Raw genomic sequence first — 25,095 nt, forward strand, 5'->3', positions numbered from 1 at the left:
ATGCATCTGAGCACGGGGAGGCTCTAGGACTGTTTCTACACATGACTGGAGGGTTACATAAAGTGTATGTGCATAACTGGGACATTGTGCTGCACACCAGAGATTGACACATTGTAACCGCTGTACCTCAATTAAGAAAACAGATAAACAACAAGTTCATACTATGTAGCACAGGGAACCATATTTAATATCTTGTAATAACATGTAGTGAAAAAGAAGATGAAGATGAATTTATGTGAATGTATGTATGTATATGTATGACAAACGTCGTGCTGTACACCAGAAATTGACACCTTTTCTAAGGTCTGCCTACGGGGAAGGTGCAAACACTCTCCAGGGAGAGGGGACCAGAAGCCAGACTTCTCCACATATACCTTGTTTTGCAGATTTGCTCTTAGAAGGATGCAACTATTCCACATGATTGTAAAACAAAATAAAATTTTAATAAGAATCCCTAAAAATCACAACAAAAGAAATAAATCTAACTATATATTGAGCCAACAAAACTATATCAAGAGGAATCTTTTCAAATGACTTTAGAACACACCAACTGGATTTTACATTCTAATGGGATATTATCAAGTGATAAAACGGTCTTGTTCCCAATATCTGGAACTGAGGCTATTGTATATATTGTGGGATAAATCAAATTAATAATTAAGTGTCTCCTGGTGGACTCAGGTACACAGGAGCATTTGGCCTGAAAAAGTCATCAACAACTTCACAATTAGCCTGAAGACCAGTTCTGGAGCTGGTATCTGCAGTAGAAGCTTTATCATTATTATTTTTAATTGAAATATAGTTGATTTACAATGTTGTGTTAGTCTCTAGTGCACAACATGGTGATTTAGTTATACACACATGCATTTTTATACACATATACTCTTTTTTCATTATAGGTGACTACAAGATATTGAATATAGTTCCCTGTGCTGTATGGTAGGACCTTGCTGTTTATCTATTTTACATATAGTAGTGTGTATCTGCAAATTCCAAACTTCTAATTTATCCCTCCCCTTCTCCCCACTCCTGGCAACCATAAATTTGTTTTCTATGTCTGTGAGTCTATTTCTGTTTTATAAATAAGTTCATTTGTGTCCTTTTTTTTTTGATTCCTCATATTAGTGATATCATATGATATTCAGCTTTCTCTTTCTGACTTACTTCACTTAGAATAACAATCTCCAGGTCCATCCATGTTGCTGCAAATGGCATTATTTAATTATTTTTTATGGTTAGTAGTATTCCATTGTATAAATATATCACAACTTCTTTATCCAGTCATCTGTCAATGGACATTTAGGCTGTTACCATGTCTGGACTATTGTAAACAGTGCTGCTATGAACACTGAGGTGCATGTATCTTATCAAGCTAGAGTTTTCTCTAGATACATGCCCAGGAGTGGGATTGCTGGATCTTATGGTAAGTCTATTTTTAGTTTTTTAAGGAATCTCCATACTGTTTTCCATAATGGCTGCAACAGAAGTTTAATGATTCCACAGACTTCTTCCTGTCCATGGCAGAATCAGCAGCTCTTTTTTGATGTGACCAATATTTTGGGGTGACTTTGGAAGATACCCTTGGAATATTAGCCAAGAGTCTATTTCATCCCCTTTCTAAACAATTTTGTAACCATATCTGTTTATACTAGCCAGAGAGGACCAGAGAGGATTACATTCATTACATCTATACCATGGCCTATTCAGAGGTGTTTGATTTTGCCAAATAAAACTGTTAAGTGGTATCTCAGCATAAAAATGGAGAAAAGCAAAGCTGCTCTGGTTGGAGTATTTGGAAGGAGCTGGAGGTGGGGAAAGACAGGGGCCCAGCACACGTGTGCCGCTCATGGCATCCCACTGCCCAGGGTGGTCGGGGAGGCACATCTGAGGAGCTCTAGGGCCCTGAAACACAATTAGACAGTCTGTTTTCACACGTCCGCCATTCGTTATTAAACTGGCACACCAAGTTGTAGCAGCTGTGTAAATTGCATTCCCCAGATGGTACGTGCAACCACAAGTTGGGCTGCAAAGAGATAAAAGCTGGTTTTCACAAGCCTTTCACAGGAATGTAGGTGTTGGTCTCAGCGCTCCCGCCTGGACTGTGATCATTATCGTTGTGGCCCGCAGGTGGGGCTGGAAAGACTCAGTGTCCTGCCCACAGTGCACACATCCCGTTTCCTGTTAGAGCTGTGGCTTGGCCACTCTTTGAAGAGCCCTGCATGGCTTATGAGCCTGTTTCTCAGAGTAGCTTCTGCTCAGAAAGACAGCTTCCCCCAAACCCTGGGTCTCCTCCCTCAGTGCTCACTCCTGCCAGGGTGACAGGCTATTTCCTCTGAGTATTTAAAGCTATGACTGAGCTCGGCAGTGGGCACTGGTTTTGCAGTGTCCCCAGTTCAGACGAGCATGTTGGTAGCTGCAGGGAGGCTCCTTCTCTCTGTGTCCTCCGGACAGTCCTCGTAAGCCAGCTGGTCAACCACCCAGCACCAATATGGGATGAGCTCCTAGTACCTGTTGGGGTCTAACTCCCTGCATCTCAACAGATGCCACAGTCAAGTGTACACATTCAACTTGTGGAGTAATTGAGTGCTAGTCCCCCTCCATCCTTAACCTAGTAGCCTAGAAGACCCCTCATACTCTTTTGTCCTCCTCCAAGACAGTCCTGAGCATCCCGGCTTTCTCTCTGCAAGACTGTTCTAGGTCCTCCTGGTACCAGATGCTCCCCAGGAAAGTGCCCGCCACCTCCAAGCCTCACTGCTCAACAGGCAATTCAGCGTTCATTCCGAATGACCCATAGCTTATTCCAAACAGAAGAGACAGTACCCTTCTCTTCCCCAGCCTCATCAAACGAGCTGGATGTGCACCTGGGTCAAAGCCCTGGACTTACCGTGTCTCAGGTTCCTGGGTTTAGAATATGTGGGCAATAAGATCTCTCTCTACTTTAAGAGAGTGTAACTCTAATTCAATAAATGCTTCCAGTATAGAATAGACATAAATGGGATGTTTCTTTAAACGCCTCAGAGAGCTGGTTGTTCGCTGGTTCTCTGAAATGAACTCCACAGTTTAAGGACATCTGAAGTTATAGAAGAAAATGATGCTATCCTATCAATAAAAGTTATTTACTGATCCTGGCTGGAAATGTTTGCACCCAAATTTTAAAATATGCACCTGAATGAACTGGCATGTGACGAACGAATACTCGTGCTGGGCACTGCATGGCCTTTTGAAAGAGATTCCTCTTTCACTCCTAGATGGAAGGTAAAACTTAGAAGGTAGGTGCAAAGTCATTTGACCTAAAAACAAAGATAGATGTAAGCATTCATTCTGAGTGACCCATAGCTTCATAAAACAAGTGGGAACCTGTGCTGAGATTGAAATCCTAAAGTAAGTGAAAAAGATGTCAAGAGACATAAAGGCACTAGACCAATGGTTCATTCATGTGCTTCAAAGCATATATGTAATGTACACATTTAATACAAAATACATTTAATATATTAAAAGCATACATAACGAAAGAGAGAAGGAAGTCACTCCATGTATTAAAGACTATGATGGCAGCCGTAAAACTGCCCTGGACCCTACATTTTCACATACAAAACACCTTAGTAACTAAATTAGTTTACTTATTTTTAGCCGTCCAACGAGCACCCAAAATTGCAAGCTCTACAAACGATTAGACCACATCCTCACACTGAAAATCTCACGAATGTTTCATTCCTCTTTGATCGACAGCAAGACCTACTACAGCTGTTTTACATTTTTCTGGAGCATCCATGCTGCACCCGTGTGTTCTAACCTGCCTTCCTTCCCAGCTTTCCCAGTTCTTGCCTTTCTCCGCAGGGCTGACATTTGTCCCTCGCTCAGTGACTCTCGTGGGCAGCCATGGCCACGGAGGCCAGCAAGGAGGCCCAGAGTCCTGGACTCACTTTAAACAGACAGAGACATGTCTCCCAGTGCCAAACCCGGCACAAGTCCACCGAAGGAATAGCTTTGGCCCCACCGCTATGCTTCTCCTCCACCCTTCTCTGTATAAACAAACATCCTTGGGTCAACACCGCCTCCCTCTCCAGACCTCCTTCCCTTCCCTGCTCTCTGGCTCCATGTCAGCCCACCACGAAACAGCTGAGCTAAGTAATAATTAATAATAATAACAAAAATAGCACCACCAACGCTTCCAGGTGGGAAGTCTGTACCCAGAACTGTGATAAGTACTTCATTTGTATTTATTCATTGAGCCCCCCATACAACTCTTATAAAGTCTAATTTTACAGATGAGGAAACTGAGGCACAGATCAGTTAGAAGAGCGTCCAGAGGTCACAGAGGCAAGTTGTAAACCTGGGATTCGTGCTCAAGCCTCTTGGTTGCACAGTTCATCCTCTTCACTGCACTGCCTCCACCCAAAGGGACTTTTACATCTGTAATCTTCTAAAAATCTAGCAAGTAACCATCATTGTTTGCTGTTCAATGTCTAAGCTGATCTGCACCCATCCTGTATATAAACACTGGTGTAAAATCAACAAATGTTTTAGACCATTTCTGAAAGACCTAGAAAATTATCTGAATTATAATTTGTGTCTCACATGAAAGATAAAAAGTTGAGTTCCTTTTAAGAAGTTCCCACACCTAGGCCCAACTGAGCAAGCCCTGGGCGGTGCCCCAGTGGGGTTCCAAGAATCGTGGACCTGCAGCTGCGGCCAGGAGACGGTAAACACATCCTGAGGCTGGGGCTCTGTTACAGCAGCTCACACCTCAGTCCCGCTCTGCACGCAGCCCTGCTGGCTCTCAACCACATCCCGGGCACTGTCCACGGTGCTGAGAGGTAGTAGCCATCGTGGGAGGGTGAAGGCACCATTCCAGTTCTTGGGTCACCTCCTGGCTCATAAAAAATGCTACTTCGTGAACTTAAAACCCTTTAGTTCAATTATTAGTATTAAAACTCCTAAAGATATGCCCTTATTATAAAGCATAAAGCATTTTGCTCTGTGTCCAGCCTCACAGTTGCTCAATATGGGACAGAGTAGAGCCCATGCACCTCATTACAGAAGAAAGAGAGACAGGAGATCCATTTCCATGAATCCAGGGTCTTCTGGGAGCCCTTGACCACAGCACAATGTTTATTTAGTCTTAGCCTGGCAACCTGATGACAAGTTTCATCTTCAAACTGTCAGTAGGACGTTCACAGAACAGAGTTTAATATTTGAATAATGCCCCTTGTTGTAAACAGTCTCACACACTCAATGCCCAGGGGGTCCAGGCTTCTTTCTGACACTTTGCTTTTCTGAAGATCAGGACTGTGAAAACACAGGCAAGACTTCTGATTCATCTCTACACGGCTTGACTGTCTTTGCAGGCATCAGATAAAGAAGATTCTTCCAGAACCGTGAGTTATACGACTCAGATTTGTCAGCCTTCCACTTCAGAACTCTGTGAGATTTCAAAAGCTTTAGGGATTGAGGCAAGAATGCAAAGTCACTGACAGGTGTAAATTCAATTAAGATGATTTTAATTCTCCTTTCCACCAGTGCTGCATGGAGTCCACTTTCAAGTTCATATCTGACTCTGTTGGACATATAACTTTTACTCAGAACAATGATCAGCCTGCGGCTCTTCTCTATTAAGGAGTGGATTTCTTCAACAGCAGCTGAAATGCAAGATGCGGCAGGTTAACTGAAGAGAACTGGAAAGGTGGGCATGAGACAAAAGTCATTTTGCACAGTCCTACTTTGTATTAGTTAACTCAACTTCACTAATAAGTTTTTCTTTAAGACAAATCACTAATTCTTTTTTTTAAATTGAAGTATAGTCAGTTTACAATGTTGTATCAATTTCTGGATTTCTGGTGTACAGCATAATAGTTCAGCCATGCACATACATACATATATTTGTTTTCATATTCTTTTTCATTATAGGCTACTACAAGATATTGAATATAGTTCACTGTGCTATCCAGTAGAAACTTGCTGTGTATCTATTTTATATATAGTAGTTAGTATCTGCAAATCTTGAACTTCCCATTATCCCTTCCCACTCCCTTCCCCCACTGGTAACCATAAGTTTGTAATTCTTAATTTTATATGCCTATAAAAAGAAGCAATTAGCTACACAACAATAACACTCTTTGCCCCACTTTCTTCTAAATATTTTATGTATGTTAACTCATTTAATCATCATAATGACCCTATGAAGAAAGCATTGTTATCACCCCCATTTTACAGATGAGGACGCCAAAGCACAGAGTTGTTAAGTAACTTGCTCAAAGTCACACAGCTAGTGAATGGCAGAACCAGAATCTGAACCCAAGTGGTCTAGTTCTGGAGTGTATCTTCCTAATCATTACACGATCTTGTTTCTTTACACACTGGAGGAACATGCTGAAATTTGAATTTAAAGGTTTTTTTTTTAAATCCTGCCATTATTCTAGACCAAAGGTTGATAAACATTTTTTGTAAAGGAGAAGATGGCAAATGTTTTAGCCTTGCAGGTCCTATCATCTCTGTCACAAATACTCAACTCTGCTGTTGTAGCTCAAAAACAGCCACAGACAACACGGGGACCTAAGTGTGGGGCTGTTTTAATAAGGGCGGCCAGCCGGACCCAACCCATGGGAGATAGACTGACCACCTCTAGCCCTTCTCAAATAGAGTTTTTAACCAAAACTAACTACAATTGACTATGCAAACATTATTTTTATTTAAGAACTAAGAAGAAATTTATTTTCAAAATGACTCCTAGAAAATAATGGAAATATAATAAAAATTGATGTAAAGCCAAGCAGAAATGCTTCCTAAGTGACAACGTCTCCTTAGACACCAAGAAGTGACACACAAAAATATCGCAGGGTTGAAAGCATCTGATAATTCAGCAAATTGCTCCTTTTGAAAAGTTACTTAAGATTATTAAAAAGTAGGCTATTTTCTCTCTCTAATTTGTAACATTTTCCCTTCCTAATTTGTAAACTAGGAGGGAAGAAACACAGCCGTTTCTTATTCATTGCTTCATCCTCACTGGCCAGCTGAGAGTTTGGCACAAGGAGGGCGCTCAGTAAACACTGGCTGAATGAATGAATGATGGTAACAATGGAGTCATTTAATACAAACCAGTCTCCAAAATAATTTGGCACCAGATTCCAAATCTCTGGAAGACTTCAGAGAAACCATGTGATGTTACTAAATTTCTTTTATTTTCTGTAATATACTTCAGTATATGTGTTATGGCCATCTGTATTCAGATATTAATTTTAAAAATTGAATTTCACAACAAAAATATGGTACAAATCACCAATCTCCTGTTATTTATCCTTTGCCAATGCCCCTACTAACTGCTACTTCAATTTTCTCACCAATGTCAACACAATAAAGAAGAAGCCTTTTCTGGTAAGAATTAACCTGTATTCATAGTCTAAAGGATCATGTATTAAATTAGGAACTGGTTCTGCTGTATAAAATATTATCGAAAAAGGTAGTCTTACTTATTCTGGGGCACTACTAGAGAAATGCCTCATGATAATGATCATTCTGAATCTGGTTCTGAAAATGGAATGCTCGCTTCCTTTCCCCAGAGATTCAGAGAACTCTGAAGTCAAGTGAAGAGACCAGGGCCCAGGCCAGGACCTCGAGAGGCCGTTATTGGAGGCAGTGTAGTTCGCCCATTTTCTCACATTTGACCATATTGATTTAGGTGGTTATTTCTTGTTTAGAAGACAAGTTCATTGGTTTGTTTTTTAAGCACACAGGTAGCCTTTTGTAAGGCTAAGCAGTTCACCTTTTAAAAAGAAAGTGATCCGCACTCATCTTCTATCTGCTATTCCCTTTCTTACCTCCTCCAGGCATCACATCCCTTTCAAATATGCATAACTTATACCCAAAATGTTTCTCCAACACCCTGGGCAAAATCTCCACAGCAAAGGCATGCTCCTCTCCGTTCTCGGGCCGGCATTCTTTTAGGTAAGACACAAAAGCGTCGTATGTCTTCCCATCTAGGAGATAAGGTTCACTCTTTTAATGAGTGTGTCAATCAAGGTCTATTTAAGTACAGATTTCAGTGGAAGTCATGAAAAATGGGAAAGGAATCACTGAAAAAGAAAAGGCAAACATAGCCTCCTCAAGTCCAAACTCATCAAACTGTGCACATCAAATATACATAATTCTTTGTGTATTGATTATGCCTCAATGAAAAAAAAAGAATAAAATATTTTGTTAAAAAATAAAACGAGAATTTTAAACTAAGTAATTCTTAAGATCTTCAAACATTCTTTGGTTCCATGATTTTTTTATGCATTATTCTTTACCTCTGACTTTTTAAGTTGTCAAAAACAAAGAATAAATCAAATTATTATTACAGATCAACAACAAAAATAGTACCCTTGAACCTTGTACGCTATCAAGCAACCAATTAGCAAAAATTTTTTAAGCATGTACATTAAGACTCCCACTGCTTGACACGAGAAAGGGACAAAGAGAAAAGCAAGATACAGACCATGGGACTCAAGAAATTTAAAGACAGTGAAAGGCCAAGGAGCCCAAATATTCCTGCAGTCCAGGATTAGAAAGAAAATCTCACCTTGGCTTTTTCTATCTGTATCACTTAATTCTACCACCATCCCAGTGCTACCTCCACAACCACCCCCTGGAAAGTGAGGATGGAAGCTAAGCTGAGTGTTTACACTGGAGAGTGGGAAGGAACGATGGGAGTGATTGCAACAACATGCTACGGGAACACATGCTGTGATGTTTAAAAATATGACATGATACTAGACGTCAGGAGGAAAACTTCTGGTCTATTAAAAGGCTTTCACTGATGATAACTTCTACTCCTATTTAATTCCTGATAAGGAAGCAGCACTCAATGGCTACAGGGACACCTTCAAGGGACTGTTTACCTAAATAGCAAAGATCATTCTACTGACTGGGTAACTGAAAAATTATAGACATTTCTGTCTTCTACCTTCATCTAATCTCCTTGAGAAGACAGAGCAGACAAATGCAAAAACCTGAAAAAGTTTACAAACAACCCATTAGCAGATGCAAGACAGTGTCAACAAAACAAAGCTAACAAACAAAATGACTTGATCAGGGAATAAGGAGTGATCTTGACGGACAAGACGCTGACTGGGGTTGGTAGAGGGAGGAGGGGAAGTGGTGGGGAAACAGTTTATCCTTATCCCATGACAACTAATGAGATGGTAGAGGAGTTAGATTTATGCTCGGGTATGTTATTGGGATTAATGAATTTGCTACTGAGTTGGAGATTAAACATTACTGGATCCTGTATTCACTGAATAGGAAATGAAACTGTTCTCAGTCCATGTTCTTTGTGGTGTCACACCATTATGTTCAACAGCCCAATCCGGTATCTTCAACAGCACCCAGGCTCTCAAAACAACCCTTTCTGTTCCCGGGAAAAGCTGCTTCAGTCCCACCCAGAGCAACCTGGCTCAGGGTCCGACTCAGAACCTACGTTGGTTTAAAGCAATTGTTCTGTAGAACTGAATGCATACGAAAGAGCAAACATTTCAGTAAATGTTACAGAATTAATGTGCATAACAAATGTAAGAAAAAATGGCCAAAAACAGAGCCAGTTCTGAGTTTAATCAGGAAGTGGGTTCCCTGGATAATTCTTAGGTTATTGAGAAATATAGCTATTTATTATTAAAAGTAAGTGCCGGTGATTCCATTAGCATACTCACTATGTCAGTGATTAAAATGGGTGCCAAGATCTAAGAAATAAGTAAGTACACTTCTAAAAAAGGTACATTTTCTTATAATCAAGATGTAACTAATTGCAATAAACTGAGAAGCCGATTCAGTCAAGTTTATACTGTGATATACACGTGGATCTGGGCAAAGTCTATTGAAAACCTTCTGGGAAGTCACCATTGTAGATCCCATTAAGAGCATTTGTGATTCATGCAAAGAGGTCAAAACATCAACATTAACTGAAGTTTGGAAGAAGTTGACTCCAACCCTCATGAATGACTATGAGGGTTCAAGACTTCTTGGAGGAAGTCACTGCAGACGTGACGGAAACCGCAAGAGAACTGGAATTAGAAGCGGACCCTGAAGATGTGACCGATTGCATGATTAAACTTTTCAATGGATGAGCAAACAGAATGTTTTCTTGAGGTGGAATCTAGTCCTGGTGAAGATGCTGTGAGGACTGCTGACAGGATAACAAAAGACCTAGAATATTCCATAAACATAGTTGAGAGGGCAACAGCAGAGTTCAAGGATTGGCTGCAATTTTGGAGGAAGCTCTACTGTGGGTAAAATGCTGTCAAACAGCACTGAGCAATTGTGCATGAAAGAAAGAGTCAATTGATGCAGCAAACTTCGCTCTTGTCTTATTTATAAAAATTACCACAGCAGCCCCAACCTTCAGCATCCACCACCCTGATCACTCAGCAGCCATCAACATTGAGACAAGACCCTCGAAAAGAGACCCAACAAAAAGACTGTGACTTGCTAAAGGCTCAGATGCTGTTTAGCATTTTTTAGCAATAAAGTATTTTTAATTAAGGTATATACGTTTTTTAAGACATAATGCTACTGTTCACTTAATAGGCACTGGGAAAACAAAAAATTAGTGTTACTAACTGTATTGTGATATTAGCTTTATTGTGGTGACACTGAACCGGCAGCATCTCTAAGGTATGCCTGCAGGTTGCATAGTCTTCCACATAGCACACCATTATTAGCAAAGTCAAAAGCTCACCACTATCAGTGACCTGGAGATAATATTTGCCTTTCATATTATAGACAATGGGCTAACCTCCCTAAAACGTAAATAGCTCCTAGAAATGAACAAGCAAAAAAAAAAAAAAAAGGCAATAATCCAATAGAAAAATGGGCAAAGGACATGAACAGGCACCTTGAGAAAGGAAATACAAACAAGTCTTAAACACACGAGAAGTTGCTCCTACTCTTGCACAGTAAGCAAAATGCAAATGAAGGTGACCTGTGACACTGCTCAGATTATACTGATCAGATTGGCAAATACCCAAAGGTTGTGGGAAAGACTATGAGAAAAAAATGTACTCCTACCCTTTGAAGGTGGTAGGGAGTATACAAGTGGACAAATTGGTAATGTCTGTCAAAATAACAATTGTATCCATCTCTGCATGTCTAGTAATCCCACTTTAGGGAATTTTTCCTTTAGTTACACTGCACACCTGTGAAACTATAGTTGTACAAATGCTCTCCATCACATCGTTCCTGCAATACGAAAAGTTTATAAGCAACCCAAGTGTCCATCAAACAGTGACAAAATAAACAGTGATAAAGCCACAGAAATAAAACACTGTGTAACCCTAAAAAATGAGAGACTTAATAAGCTAATATGGAAGAGTGTCCAAGGTACAGTAAAGCAAGGTTCTCAACAGGGTGCATAACATGCTTAAGATTTGTCTTTCAAAAACAGGAGTGAAATAAGATCCTCTGTTCATCTTTGTTAAGATACACTGGCAGTGGGGGATGAGGTGGGAAACACGGGCATGGGACAAGTGCACATGTGCAAATTCTAACGCTTTTGATGTTTTGAACTACGTATGTCCTACACACACGAGCAATGGGTTAGGTTGATTTTATTTTAATTTGGTGACTATTTTGAATCTTGAGGATTTCTAGTCACCTTTAAAAGTAGGGAAACTGAGACATAGAGTCACCAGATAGAAATAAGTAGCAGTAGATAAAAAGTGGCAGATTTGGGGGCTAGAACGCAGGTTGTTTGGCATGTAGTTCAGGATTCTTGCAAGTACATCATGCATCCTCCTTTGCAGGTTAAACTGACGAACAACTCAAGTCAATTTAAATGAACTTGACGGAGGGCACAGGCTATCTAAGGCGCCCAGATGGCGTGTGAGCAGTGACATTCAAACACACAGTCCCTGGGCTCAAGCATCTCACAAGGGCATTCGGGAGGACATGAATACATGCATGAAACAATTAAAGAATAATTTTTGGCAACATATAAGTGAACACAAGAAAAAGTAGCACAGACAACATTCATAATGGCTGATACATTCACATCAATTTATCTCCTGGAAAATTTCTACCGCCCGCTAAGTCAGCAATATAATCAAAATGAGGTAACGATAAGTGTTCCTTTATCTGGCTTCTTAATGAAACCATAAAGTAAGAAATCCCAGCATCACGCCATTTGTTACCTGTTAAGGTTTCATCTCTTCGCGTGAAATGTCTATAAAACAGAACCAGGTCAACTCTATAAATGACACCCACAGTGACTAGGCACACGATGACCACGGAGATCAAAACAGCTACGATCATTCCTCGAGTGAAGACGTGGCCTGGGATGTCAATCACGTCTTGTAGAAAGAAAAAGAAAATGGGGAAAAATTAGAGAAATTTCACCAGTGTCTTTCGCCACGACTCTGCGGTTGTCAGATTTCACCTTTAACACGAATCCATTTGTCTGCCCAACACGCCCTACTGAGTTATTCCGCATGTCTGCCTTTAGTCTCCGGGGGTCATCTTCCTGCTGCAGTTTTTGAAGAATAAAAATGTGTACAAGGATATGCAGGGACCTGAAATGAAGGCGCTGTGAGGGGTCTGTCCCTGCCTGCGGAAGTCAGATCTCCAGGACGCCAGGACACTCGGATGAAACGTAGAGGAACCCAAACATTAAGTCTCAGCTGGGGGCTGGGAACATACATGGAGGTGCAGAGTCTTGAGAGGGTGAGCACTGAACTGAGGTCATCTGGGCTCCAACTGGGCTTCCTCGCCTATTTCGTGTCCTAGGGAAAGTCACTGGCACCCTCAGCTCTTAGAAACTCCATCTGTATACACAGTATAGCTATGAAGCTAACCATGCTTTCTCCTTCACTTACAGGGTTGCTGTTTTGGAGGAAGATTCAATGAAATATTACACATAATTAGTTTAACACAGTGCCTAATGCTCAGCTCTGAGAATTGTAACATAGTTTTATAGAGAAGTGTTCTTTGAGGGAAAAAAAATTACCTTTCCTAGATTGATTCAGTTTTTGGTCACTATGAACAACATGAGATAACATGGAGGAGTATAAAAGATAAAATAATTTTTAATAACTTTCCCACGATGTGGTAATGGCCACATGTCACTATATTTCCTTATAGGTTTTCTTTTTTTAGGGAAAATATTTACTTCATTGGGATTATATGCTCATCAGTCTTTATTTGCTTAACATTATATTATGAGCATTTCTCTAGATCTTTAGTTATAATTCATAAAATCCCAATATTCAGGTCAACTGCAATCTATTTTACAAATATACATAATTCTGCCATGAACCTATGCATAAACTGTTATATATATATATATATATATATATATATATATATATATATATATATATATTTCTGATTATTTTTATTATTTTCCTAGAGTCTATTCTAATGGTAGAGGGATTTCTAGGTAAAGATGTAAACATGCATAAAGCTCTTGCCATCTTAGCACCATTTTAGGGATTGTCTTTCCAGTAAAACTAACTACTGGGACATAAGAAAGCAAGCATAGTCATGTAAAAAGTGAACTCCAAATAAAGCCATGCCCTGATCTGGGGCTCCTGCGTCTTTGAAAGGTCTGCAAAGCTGTGATTGTGCCCCACGAATACACACTCTCGGGCTGGTCCGCACACTCCTCCAGGGGTGATGGGGGAGTGCAAGAGCCTGTTCTCCAGGCAATGCTGGCGAGCCCAGCAGAAGGAGAAGCGATCAGGGTAGAAGCTTCCAGGACAGAGAGCGCGGCCACGCCCCGATCCAGGAGGGGAGAGGTGGCTAGCGGCCAGCACTCACCAGAAAACCCAGGCAAGGCAAGGGGGTCAAACAAAAAGAAGGGATTTGAAAGCCTCTGCCTCACAAGGGCTGGACAGAGGCACATACAGTCACATAAGGTAGGGGACACCTGTGACAATTCCTGCAGAGGGTGAGAGCAGAGATTTCAGAGCTAATCAGGTCTGAGTTTTGATCTCTTTACTAGTTGTGCGACATGGGGCAGTTTCTTCTCCTGTAAAGGTTTGTTGTGAAGATCACGTTAAGTGATGGTAAGAGCTCAGCACAGAGTCTGCTGTATAAGAACATATAAAGAATGTTCGCTATTATTCCTGCACGTGGTAGAGTGACAGCCTTAGAGCAGATGCTCCAGGTGAGCTGCAAATGGTGACTTAAACAGGGTGGCCTCTGGCCTTAGCTCCTCTCTCGTCCACTCCTTTAGTTTTTCACCCAAGTCAGACACAGCTCTCCCCACCCCAGCCTTCCTCTCTCTCTCTCTCCCCACTGCTCTGTGTGTGTGTGTGCGCGCGCTTGTCTCTGTCTGTCTGTGGGTCTCTGTCTCTGCCTCTCTCAGATCCTAACCTTTCCCTGCACATCCAGGGAATTGATGGTCCAGCATGAAAATGAACAATAATGAGTAATAACAACTGGAAAGTTTGGCTTTTGGGCCCCAGACACGGCCACTTCTGAGTTGCCCCTGAGCCTTGGGTTGTGCTGTTTCGGAGGAGGATGGAGCACTCCATCAGGAGGGCACGGAAAAATTGGGTCCACAGATCAGAGCCATCAAATGTCTGCTTGCCAAGTCCAGGGAGGGAAGCTTCAGTTAATTTTTGTTGAATGAATGACCACACCCAAGGGTGCCCTGTGCCCAGTGACCAGCTAAGGTAGGGTGGAGGCAGCAACGACTCCCTGGGCCACTGGCCTCATCCTACGCCAAGTTGGAGACCTTCCTCTGGTTGTTCAGGCTCTGCCAGAGCTGCCAGGACTCCCTCCCTTGTGCCCCACACCCGCCAGCATCTGTCCCTGAGCTCCACCTATCTCCTTGCTCTGGGCCCCTGGTTTCTACCTGGGAGTGGAATCTGACTGAGCACAAAAGAATAAAGTTGAGGTTTTCCTTCTCTGCCTGGAATCGGGGCACAGGGGATTCCAGTGGGGGCTGAGCACCGGCCCTGCTGTGGGATGCCTGCGACACCGGGTGCCTCCTTCGCCTCGCAGGGGCTGGGCTCCTGGTGTGTAAAATGAGGACACGATGACCTTTGATGGGGTCTCTCAGCTGTAACATTCTAGGTCTCCAAAAAGTGGTAAAAATTGTATTGTAAAATTAAATTAAACTTCTCACACCTTTTTTCAACAAGATGAAGCTTTTCGTGTCGATGCCTTCCTTGCCGACCACAGAGCAACTATATGAACGGTTTAGATTTTTTTCATTAATATTCTTAATTATCAGGGCTTTTGAAGCAAGCAATTTGCCTTCTGAAGTCCTGTAAGAGAGGAAAATGATTTAGCAACAAGCTCTGTCATTGCCAACATTACCCACGAGACAGGAATTTGGATGTGCAAATACCTCTGTACAAAGACAGCGCTCTGTCGTCTTTCCCTTCCCCCAGAAACCTTCCCTTTCTGGTGGGCTCTCTTCAAGAGTGGGCCATGAGGAACCCCCTGCTTCCTGGGGGGTCTCAGCCCTCCTGAGATCATCTGGGGACAGCACTGTGACCTGCCTAATATTAAAATGCCTGGCAGGTAGTGATGCTAAATTGAAAATACAAAAAAAAAATTCTCTCTCTCGATTACAGGCAGACATCATTTTATTCAGTTCATTTCACTGCACTGCGCAGACATTGCCCTTTTTATAGATTGAAGGTTTGTGGCAACTGTGTCAAGCAGATCTTTCAGCATCATTTTTCCAATAGCATTTGCTCATTTCATGTCTCCGAGTCACATGTTGGTAATTTTTTTTGACATTTTTTTTTTCTTTTAGTTTTTTTTGGGGGGGGGGTAGGGGAGAGAGGTAATTAGGTTTATTTACTTATTATTTTAATTTCTTTCTTTCTTTTTTTTTTTAAATGGAGGTACTGGGGATTGAACCCAGGACCTCACACATGCTAAGCATACACTCTACCACATGAGCTACACCCTCCCCCACATTTTGGTAATTCTTAATATTTCAATTTTTTTCATTATCATTGCATTTGTTATGGTGGTCTGTGATCAGTTATCTTTGCTGTTATTATTCTAATTGCTTTGACATTTCTTTAGTAACAAAGTATTTTTAGTTAAGAAATGTACTTTTTTTTTTTAGACATAATGCTGTTATTGTCCGCTTAACAGACTACAGTATAGTGTAAACATCACTTTTACATGCGCTGGAAAGCCAAAAAATTTGTGTGACACGCTTTACCGTGGTATTTGCTTTATTGTCGTGGTCTGGACCTGCACATGTAACATCCCTGAGGGGTGCCTGCGTTTCCCCCTAGTTCTGCTGTCCTGGCTCCTCAGCCTTCCTCCCACTGTGGAGTCTCCATCAATTGTGACAGGACTGCAAGCCTTTCAGCACAGATGCAGTTTCATACCAAGTTTGTCCTCGCAATCCTAAAGACCCCTCTTATTTTGTTCAGCATTTAAACAGCACAGGGAAATATATACAAGATCTTGTAGCTCACGGTGAAAAAGAAAGCGACAGTGAATATATGTATGTTCACGTATAACTGAAAAACTGAGCTCTGCACTTGAAATTGACACAACACTGTAAACTGACCATAACTCAATAAAATAAAATAAAAATAAAATAAATTTAAAAACAACACTATTCTCAGACACCTCCCCCAGGCACATGAGAAATACCAATTCAGCTGTTCAGCGAGTGTCAAAAAATGACCGAGACCACCAGAGGCAGCCGGTTCTCTTTCTCTTCTAAAAGAATTCAAGCTGTCCTGTCCTTGATGCAAGGTAAATGCTCCTGACATCTGCCTCCTGCCGGTGACAGGATCTGAAGGAGCTGGGTCAGCCAGCACGCCCAGGGGCAGTCTCTCACCTGCCATGCCCCTAGCAGCCGGGACATGGCACCCACTGTGGCATCCAACTATCTCAAATGCATTTTGGAACATAATTCTGTGCAGCAGTTACCAACCCAGAAACATCAGCGATCCAACATCCATGAGACATGCAGGAGTAAGGCACAAAAAGCCACTGGGAAGCCTAAACGGATGCCATAAGACGTTCACGCACCCGTGATTAAGACTTAGCTTAGCTTAAGCTCCATTTCTGATAAGTTTGGTGAGCTGGTCTTCTGTGACTCCAAAGATTAACAAGAGATAGATGAGAAGATGGGGAAATAGAGGAGAAGAGGGGAAAATGCAGAAAGCTGGGGTGGGCAGGGAGGACAGACGCTGAGGATAAGATGCAACAGCCAGACAGCCATGCCACCCAGCTGCGCCCGGTCCCAGGCGAGGGCATAGACCTCGCACTGTAAGGCACTTGTAGGCAAGTGTCAGCAAGAATTGAGAGCTTCCAGCATGATGACCAAGAATATGTATATATAAAAAGCAGGGGAAAACCCTCAAAAGCGCAGCTAAGGTGACAGACACCTTAGGACCCCTACTCACTGGAACCTGAGTGGATCAGCACATTAAAAATGACAGTAATAATCCAGAGTCATTCCAAAATATTTAAATGGCCCATAGGCTTAGAATGTTCTGTTTTAACAAGCATGAACATCCCTTAGCAGGAGAATATAGGAACTTTTTGCATGAGCGCTGCCTCCCAGGTATCTGGCTAACCACTGCCCTGTTTGCTTTTTCTATCTGTTCGTACTGTCTTTCTAATTCCCACTAATGGACTCCGGCAGGAAGATGCCTCCACAGTTACTATGATCAACGTCAATCTGCCGACAACGAATGGCACAGGGCTGACATCTGGTCATTTACAGCAGCGCTTTCTCAAGGCATCACTTAACACCTAACAGTCTCTGGAGATTTTTCCGTATTTGACAAAATTCCTCAGGGAAGGAAGCTCCTCCCTGTAAGGAATGTTCTAAAAAGAAGCTCTGGGCTGTCTCTAAAGGGCAGGAGGCAGCCCCACGTCAGCACATCTCACACCCAGCAAACCAATCCCCGAAATCCCCGCGTGTGTGGGTCTGGAGCAGCGGCGGCAGCAGACGGCCCGCCTGCGGTCGGGGCTGCCCCCCCAGCAGGAAAAGGCACTGATGATGTACGCAGCAACACCTGGGCTCCCAACGGGTCACGGCGACACAGGGAACACAGCTGGGCACGCCTGCTGCACACAGGGGGCTCGGAGTCACTTGCTGTGTCCCAGTCTCCCCACCTGGCCTTTTCTCTGGCACATTAGCAAACACAGAGCATTTAACGCAATTTTCACAATTCGGAAGACTGTGCCCCCAGGGGATCACTCTTTTATAAGACGCTAAGGTGAAGTCCCCGTCTCCATCAGATCCCAACTGACCAAAAGCTGCTTTTGTAAGCTGATGCTCAAAAGCCTTACTTCTTTTTCTAGTTTAGATCTCAGCAATACATTTCTGCATAATTCACCAACCCAGAGTCCAGGAATCATAGTTATAAAATATGTAAACCACGATTATAAGTTAAATTCATCTCAAGCATCCTGTCGGCCTCTCAGGAGTCTGTTGTATTTATCTCACGTGTACACGATACAGTGTGATTTTTGTCTAGCATCATGCACACGATGCACAGCCATACCGGATTCTCTGCCCTTCTTCTTCATGTATATTAGGGTCGTTTTCATTTTCTTTCCAGTTGTTCCAATAAATCTTATCCTTTTCATTCATCAAAGCAGAGCAGTTGAGCTGTATGTCTTTTCCTAGGTAAAAGTTGACAACCAATGTTGTGATTTTAGAAACTCAGGTTTCCCGAAGGTTAGGATTAATATAGTCAATATATATTATCCTAATATATAATGTTAATATAGTGCTGCATCTCAAAAAGATGACTTATTTTTAAATTAAAAAAAAAACTTATAAAGCAGAGAAATTAGGTTGTAATTACAAGTTATCACCAAAACATGAATTGGCTTCTTTTGAAACGTTTATGTCTAAATCAATTATTAAAACTTAGGGTGGCCAGTCGATTTTCTTTACAACATCTAACTTAATAGGCAGAGTCAGGCTAACACACCCACTGCAATTTCTAGGGGAAAAAAATGGATAAAAACTATGGAAACCAGCAAAAAACAGAAGGGCATCTTTAAAGCACAGGAAAAAAACTGCCAACCTAGAATTACTGAAATTATTGAAAAAAATCTTCAAAATTGGAGGTAAATAAAGATACTTTCATGTAAGCAATCTCTGAAAGAATTTATTGCCAGCATAGCCATAGTAGAAGAAATACCAAAGGGAATTTTTGACTCTCAGGAAAAATTATCCCAGATTAAAGCAAGGACATACATTTACAAATGAACAGTGCAAGAAAGGACAAACATTTGGGTATATATATATATAATAATTTTGGTTGTTTAAAGCAATGACAATGCCAATTTCTTGTGAGTTTTATGACACATGTGGAGGACAGAAATACATAAAACAATAGCATTAAGTGAGCAAAGAGGATGGATGAAATGACCTGTTGTAAGGTTCTCACGTGTTTGTGAAATGGTCAGCGTACTAAGAAGTGCATTTGTCCTGCTGTAGGAAGATGAGGAGAGACGTTATCATCTTTAGGAGAGCTGGTACGAGGAATACAACATGGCATAACCAAAAGGTACGCAAAGCAGATTAAATAAAGAGAAATACTTCATTAATCTAAAAGGAAAGGAGAATAAAAGGAACAAATATCCCATAAGACAACTGGAAACAGCAAGATGAGAGGCTGCACACCAACCGTATTAGCAAGCCATTCAATGTAAATGGACCAGACACCACACAGACTGGATTTCACAAACGATCCAAACACAGGCAGCTTGTGTGAGACACATGTTATGTATAAAGACAAATAAATGTTAAAAGTAAAAGGGTGTGAGAAAGGATAAAGCATGCCAATCCCAAACCGCAGACAACTGACGTGTCTCTTGGATGTGAGAGAGAGCAGGCATTACAGAAAGATGTATGATGACAGATAAAGAGAGAAATTTCACAATGTTAACGTGTCAGTTCAAGAGGCATCAATTCATATGTGCCCATAAGATACCCTCAATATATGCAAAGCAAAAATAGACAGAGCTAAAGGATATACAGACAAATTGACCATCATCGCTGGAGATACCAACATCTCTCTTGGCAACAGGGAAATCACACAGAAGACGAGAAAGGATATTGATGATCTGAACAATACCATTAACCAACTTCACCTAACTGACATTTATAGAATGATAAACCCAAAATCTGCAGAATACACATTTGTTTCAAAGGTACTTGGAACATTCATCCAGATACACCACAGTCTGATCCTTAAGCAAGTTATTACACATTTTAAAAATAGCTGTTCAGTGTATTATTTTGGACCATAATGAAACTAAACTGGACATCGATATCAGAAAAATAGCTAGAAAATCCTTCAAATATTTGGAAATTAAGACGCATAAGTAATCCATAGATGAAAGAATAAATCACAAGGGAGGTTTGTTTAATATTTTGAACTGAAGTACTATGAGGATATGGCGTACCAGTTTTGTTGGGAACAGCGAAAGTAGTGATCAGAGGGAAATTTAGATCTTAAAATGCCCATACTACAAGAGAGGATAATTGAAACTGATTCTCTAACTCTCCATGTCAACAGAAGAAAAATGAGGCGGAAATTAAGCCCAAAATGAGAAGAAAAAAAATAATAAATATAAGTTCAGACATCAATAAACATACGAAACAGACAAACCACAAATACAAATGGCAAAGTGTCCGAGTTACACTGGGCATATGTGGCCATGCACATGACCGTGACCAGCTGTGGTCAAGGGCTGTGAGCTTTGGAAACGATCAACAAGTTCAAACAATAATCAACAGCAAACAGTTCAAGAGACCTGAATCGCAGCTCTGCCACTTTCCAATGGTTTGACTTCAGAGAATTAACTTAACCTTTCTGAGCTTCAGTCACTTCATCCACAAAATGGGAACAGTACCCCTCAGAGCTGCTTGGAGGATTTAATAAAATAGCATTCTTCTGTCGCCTAATACAATACTTGGGTTAGCATCTGTGAATTTATTCTTTTCCTTCCTTCCTTTCTCTTTTGAAAGAAATTATGCAGCTGGGACATACTGATTCAGCAAGACTTGTCTAGACAAACCTTAAATGTACAGTCAATTAATTCAAAGTGAATTCATTAATCAAATATTCAAACCACACATTAAGTCTGAATCATTTCTCCAGAGTATTTCTAATGAGTTTTTGTAATTAAAAATGCCCACAGATGCTATTAAAGTCACATACAAAGTGACTAAAACCACAAGTCTACAAATCACGGGCACTTCCATAATCTTTTGAACAGACTGTTAATTTTCATTATTGCTAAAAATAGCAACAAACAATGACAGGGTTTTCCTGCTCTTGAAATGTTCTTCAGTAAACATGGAATATGTTACATAATGTTGATCATTAAGAAACCAGATTTAACCTTGGAAAACTCAGTTACACCTTCATATATGCAAAATATACGTATGTCAAAATATACCTAATTCCACTTTAACATGGGTAAGCTTTGGTCCATGAAGAACTGGAATTATATTATTGCGATCTAAAAGTGAAAAAAAGAAAGAAAGAAAGAAAAATGCATTAGTGTTGCATCGAGCTTTGCGAAGACAAAAACATTTGTTGTAAATACACTTATAATACCATGTGACCAAAATTCTAACAATCATCCTGTTACACTTATTACTTTATCATATTTTCATTAAATAATGGTTGCAGCTAATACTGTTCGTTGTTTCATTGTCCATCGACTCAAAGCTCACCTAGTTGGAGAAAGCACACTGAACTCGGTCTTCCCTCAATGCCAGTCTGTGGCTTCTGCTCACCGCAGCTAAAAGCCAGAAGATGACGTTCATCCAGGGGCGCAACCAAACTTGCAGGACTCAGGAGACGCAAAGTCACTGGGAATCAATCACCTTTCTGCTTTCCTTTCTTCCTTCCACCTGCCCTCAACTCCTCATGATGGATTTATTGGGTACAAGGTCAAGACCTGGGTTGAGTAGGCAAGGCACTCACTCCCAGGTGCCTCTGGAGACCGTCCCCTGGCAGGACAGTGAGAGGAGACGCCCCTTCACTTCTGTGCCCTGAAAACCTCACTTGCCGCACCCTAGCCCCAGCCCCGCTTGATGTCCACACCTGTGAGCTCAGTTCTGCTTCTGTTCCTAAGTGACTTCTAACCTCGACCAGGGGCACATAAATATTCTCCATCTCAGCCCCATCTGGCAAAGCTTAGGAGGTAAGCAGCCCCCGGCAGCCTCCCACAGAGGGCTGTCCCACCACCTAGGAGGCTAATACGTGCAGAACCCTGAGAGCCCTGCAGTCCCATGTTTACTCGCCACACAGTCACGTTCTTGCTCTTCCTATCAGCATCGGAAACTTTCTTCATCACCTGGATTCTCCCTTCTAGTACATCCATGCTTCTGGGGCATTTGCCAGTAAGGTCCAGAGCAGCCCTCATGGGGCTCCCAGCAAGCACAGTGCCTGGTCATGAGGGGAAAAGGGGACTCGGGGCTCTCCCTCAGCACCCACGCCCTCCCAGGCTCCCCCAGGGTGAGACTCTCCTCTGAGCAAGCCTGGAATTCACACAGGCAGGAGGAGCTGGGCTGCCTCCAAAGAAAGAACCAACCCTGAGGTCTGAGAGCACTGAGGAGCAGGGGTTGGTCCCAGGATGAGGGGACAGGAGGTGGTTTGGGGTAATGGAGAAAATTTCTACTAACTGTATTTCTCTTCATCAATCGTTTTTCTCAAGAAGTTGGTGGGAGTCTTGGGAAGAGGTGGTAAAAAGAACATCACTAGGAAAGGACATCTTAAAGAGAGGATGCCGGGTACCAGAACTGGAAGTGTATGCTGAGAACCAGAGCAGCACTGGGTTTGCAAAACTCGTGTAAAGTGAAGGGCACGGTTCTATTTAAGGTAACAGAAGAAAGAAAACACCCCAGCGTGCACCCCTGGAATGCCAGGTCTACCTATGAAGCTGCTGTCACGGAATCAAAATGGCACAGAGACTGTCAGCTGTAGGAGGAGACATCAGCAGATCAGCCAGAGCGTGAGATGAGGACAATGGTGGAGGCCAGCTGGGATGGAGTGGACTGTGGTCCAAGGCGCAGTGCTCACCCCGCAACAGCTGAGAGGGTTGCACCCATGACCACAGCTGAACACAGACAAGGTGGCCGCTCAGAGTCCCGCTGTCCTCAGCAGGGGTCATGACACCTCCTGATTACCAACGTCAACTCTAAGCTCTACATTATAAGAGAATGGTGGCAAACTTCACCAAACCCGAAGGTGAAGAGTCTAGATTCCTTGTTGAATGAAGCAGGACTGAAGAAACTGTCACTGTCTCAGCGCGGGCACACCTTGAAGGTATCGTGGGTTCCATCCAGGCCACCACAATAAAAGCGAGCATCGCAATAAAGTGAGTCACACAGATTTTTTGGTTTCCCAGGACATATAAAAGTTATGTTTACACTGTATGGTAGTCTATTAAGTGTGCATGATGTCTAAAAAACAATGTACATATCTCAATTTTAAAATAATAATGTTGGAAAAGTGGTGCTGATAGAGCAAATTGCTCAACACTGAGTCACCACAAGACTTCCATTTTTTAAAAAAACAGGCAATATCTGCAAAGCACAATAAAATGAGGTAAGCCTGTACTTCACTCAGCAGACATGTAATGAGCACCTACTAAGGGCCAAGTGCCAAGTGCCAGCCGTAAGTTTGGGAGATGTCAAGGTGAGGAAGTTGAATCCCTTCTTTCCAGGAGCTCCGCAGTCTAGGGACAGAAATGGGCATGCCATCCGATTCCGACAGCAGCCAGAAGTAAGAACAAGAGCAGAGGAGGAGGGACGTTTGGTGAGTCCTGAAAGTTACAGGTGGCGTTCCCCAAGAAGACAAGGAAAATAAGATGGGTGGTTAAGACAGAAGACTAGCACGTAGGGCAGTAGGGGGCCTGGGGGGGCGGCAACGGGGGATGGTAATAACAGAGCTACAAGTTGGAAAAGGCAAGGAAATCTGTTCTCCTCCAGAAACTCCAGAAGGAATGCAATCCTACTGAAACCTCAACTTTAGCCCAGTGAATTCACTTCAGACTTCTGACCTCCAGAACCGTAAGGCAGTTGGAAAGAAGAGGGAAAATGATGCTAAAATAAAGGATCTCTGGGAACCATGAGCCCACAATGCTGTTGAACGAGTCACTGCAGGAGGGTACACTTTCCCGGAGGATGGGAAAGAACGTGAAGGGTGGACAAGCCACCTGTCCTCAGATACTCAGAGGAGCGGTCATTTCAGAAGGGACCAGACTTGATCTGTGGAGTTACTGGAGGCAAACGCAAACCAGGGAGTGGGACCTACAAGAAGGCATAGCTGGACTCAATGGGAGCAGAAGACTTCTCCACAATCAGGCACGAAAGCCTGGTCCCAGCTATCGTGTGAGTTAGTAATTTCCACGGTAGTTCCCGAGGAAAGACTGAATGATCCAGTATTGGCTGAGCCATATGAAGGAGATCTTCACGGTATGGGGTTTAATTAAATTATTTCTAAGATCTCTGTTACCCTAAAATGCAGGCTTCAGTTTTTCCATTAGATATGGTCTGGGTTCATGATCAACCAGACTAAGTCATCATCCCAAAACATACGGCCCCTTTCCACCGCCACACCTGCGCGCCTTACCTGCCCATCCATCACACTCAGCCTCCAAGAACCAGCTCAGGGCATCCTGCGTCTGTTCTAGCTCTGCACCCTTAGCACCTCACAGACGACTCCAGTTTCATACACTATGGTGCTGCCACCTGGCTTATCCCCTCTCCTGACTGTATTCAAATTTCTGAGAACACTATACTACTCATTACATCTCCTATTTCCCTGTTTCCCTTACCTCCCAACACTCAGTACAGTTTATTAAATACAGACACCCATCAATAAATATTTGTTGACTGTGAGCATATGCTTAATAACAAAAGATTCCATAATTTGTTCAAATACCAAATAAGAGAGCTGACGCATGGGAGGATCACCTAGATAAACTTTTGTTTCTAGATCCCCCTCAACATTATTCAGCGTGGTGGATGATGCCAAAGATTCTGACCCTTATATTTGAACTAGTAATGTGGTTATAACTCCCACTAAGTTGCCTCTGGCTTCTCATACTGCTTTAGAAGAAAGAAGAGATCCCATTTTATTAAGATGCGTTTGT

General features: G+C 42.1%; 1 protein-coding gene across 2 annotated transcripts in view; it reads right to left on the reverse strand.

Moving 5' to 3' along the window:
* Positions 1-3,427: 3,427 nt before the first annotated feature.
* Positions 3,428-25,095, reverse strand: part of IL18R1 (interleukin 18 receptor 1) — a 36,781-nt gene continuing 15,113 nt past the window's right edge. For both annotated transcript variants that reach the window (XM_010959090.3, XM_074354416.1), the window contains exons 6-11: positions 21,388-21,450; positions 18,471-18,591; positions 15,100-15,239; positions 12,159-12,317; positions 7,815-7,973; positions 3,428-5,639 (exon numbers count right to left, since the gene is read on the reverse strand). In XM_010959090.3, coding sequence (XP_010957392.1) covers positions 5,284-5,639; positions 7,815-7,973; positions 12,159-12,317; positions 15,100-15,239; positions 18,471-18,591; positions 21,388-21,450 — 998 coding nt within the window. In that variant the 3' untranslated portion in view covers positions 3,428-5,283. The remainder of the gene's footprint in view (positions 5,640-7,814; positions 7,974-12,158; positions 12,318-15,099; positions 15,240-18,470; positions 18,592-21,387; positions 21,451-25,095) is intronic.

The sequence above is a fragment of the Camelus bactrianus genome, chromosome 28 (assembly GCF_048773025.1).
Source record: "Camelus bactrianus isolate YW-2024 breed Bactrian camel chromosome 28, ASM4877302v1, whole genome shotgun sequence".
Classification (NCBI taxonomy): Eukaryota; Metazoa; Chordata; class Mammalia; order Artiodactyla; family Camelidae; genus Camelus; species Camelus bactrianus.